This window comes from Mauremys mutica, chromosome 13 (assembly GCF_020497125.1).
Source record: "Mauremys mutica isolate MM-2020 ecotype Southern chromosome 13, ASM2049712v1, whole genome shotgun sequence".
Lineage (NCBI taxonomy): Eukaryota > Metazoa > Chordata > Testudines > Geoemydidae > Mauremys > Mauremys mutica.
Window position 1 is genome coordinate 42,013,786 of NC_059084.1, and position 1,458 is coordinate 42,015,243.

A 1,458-nucleotide genomic window follows, 5' to 3' on the forward strand; every position below is an offset into this window, starting at 1 on the left:
CATCAAGACAGAAAATATACTATATTGTCAGCCACCCACTGCATCCTCATGGGCCTTAGAGGACTGTTAAGTGGAGCTCTCATCTCTATTGTGGAGGTGGAAAGTTGCACAAGGAAGAACGATGTTCAGTAGCACCCATTTTCCCTTATCTTCTACTAGTTTTAGTCCTAGATTTCTGGGTCTGCACTTTAGCACATCCAAACATGTGTTCAACATGTTTAAATGTCTTATGATTTCTCATGTCTTTACAGATGGACATCATGGCTGGGACAGAAATAAGAAACCAAACCAGCATGCAGGAGTTCATCCTCCTGGGCTTTCCTGGTACTTGGTATTTTCAGATGTTCCTTATTGTGGTGTTTTCAGTTATGTACTTCCTAACCATCATTGGGAATATGTCCATCATAGCCCTAGTGAGGATCCACCCATGCCTGCACACTCCCATGTATTTCTTCCTCTGCAATCTCTCCTTCCTGGAGATTTGGTACACCACAGCATGTGTCCCCAAGGCCATTGGCATCATGCTGGGCACAAGCCAAACCATTTCATTCACTGTCTGCCTCCTGCAATTGTTTTTTCTCCTCTCTATGGGCTCCACAGAATGTTTCCTCCTGGCCGTCATGGCCTATGACCGCTATCTGGCCATATGCCACCCATTGCACTACAGCTCCCTCATGAACAGAACTTTCTCTGTTCATCTGGCCCTCCTCTCTTGGCTGTGTGGGTTCCTGGCTATCTCTGTGCTGGCAACTCTAATATCCAGATTGTCCTTCTGTGGCCCTAAAGTCATCAATCATTTCCTTTGTGACATTGATGCTTTGACAGCACTCTCCTGCACAGACACACGCTTCGTTGAGCTTGCAACGTTCATTGTCTCAATCATTGTTGTTGTGATCTCATGCGTGATAACCCTGGTCTCCTACATTCACATCATCTCCACCATCTTGAGAATCCCCTCATCTCAAGGCCGGCAAAAGGCCTTTTCCACTTGCTCTGCCCACCTCACCGTTGTGACTATCTGGTACGGCTCCACCATTTTTCTGTATGTCAAGCCTTCTGCACAGAACTCATTGGATTTGAACAAAACAATCAACATCTTTAACACTGTTGTAACCCCACTACTAAACCCTTTCATTTACACTCTAAGAAACAAAGAGGTGAAGGAAGCAATGGGAAAGGCATTAAGAAGGATGCTAAGTGGTTTTGAAACACCATGGATTTAGAAGAATTGTAATCCAAAGGACCAAACATTTAAATAAAATGTCTGAAGGTCATTGATATAATTGAATATGAGGCAAAAGGATTAAGTTATTGATTTTCAAAGGACAGTCCACTCTTTTTCTCTTTCAATTTAAGGTGGACACCTGCATCATATCTCAAACCCAAATGTAACAATTCCTTATAGTGTACGTCACTGTGTCTTTGTTTTACAGCTTTCCTGAATTACTATAACAACCG

At 43.1% G+C, this 1,458-nt stretch overlaps 1 protein-coding gene across 1 annotated transcript; it reads left to right on the forward strand.

Moving 5' to 3' along the window:
- Positions 1-260: 260 nt before the first annotated feature.
- LOC123347365 (olfactory receptor 6F1-like) lies at positions 261-1,223 on the forward strand. The gene has a single exon (XM_044984779.1). It carries the CDS (start codon positions 261-263, stop codon positions 1,221-1,223), a length of 963 nt encoding a protein of 320 aa, XP_044840714.1.
- Positions 1,224-1,458: the final 235 nt, after the last annotated feature.

What these genes read in the sequence shown, in the direction of transcription:
- LOC123347365 (XM_044984779.1), top strand. Translation starts at nt 261, where the DNA reads ATGGCTGGGACAGAAATAAGAAACCAAACCAGCATGCAGGAGTTCATC.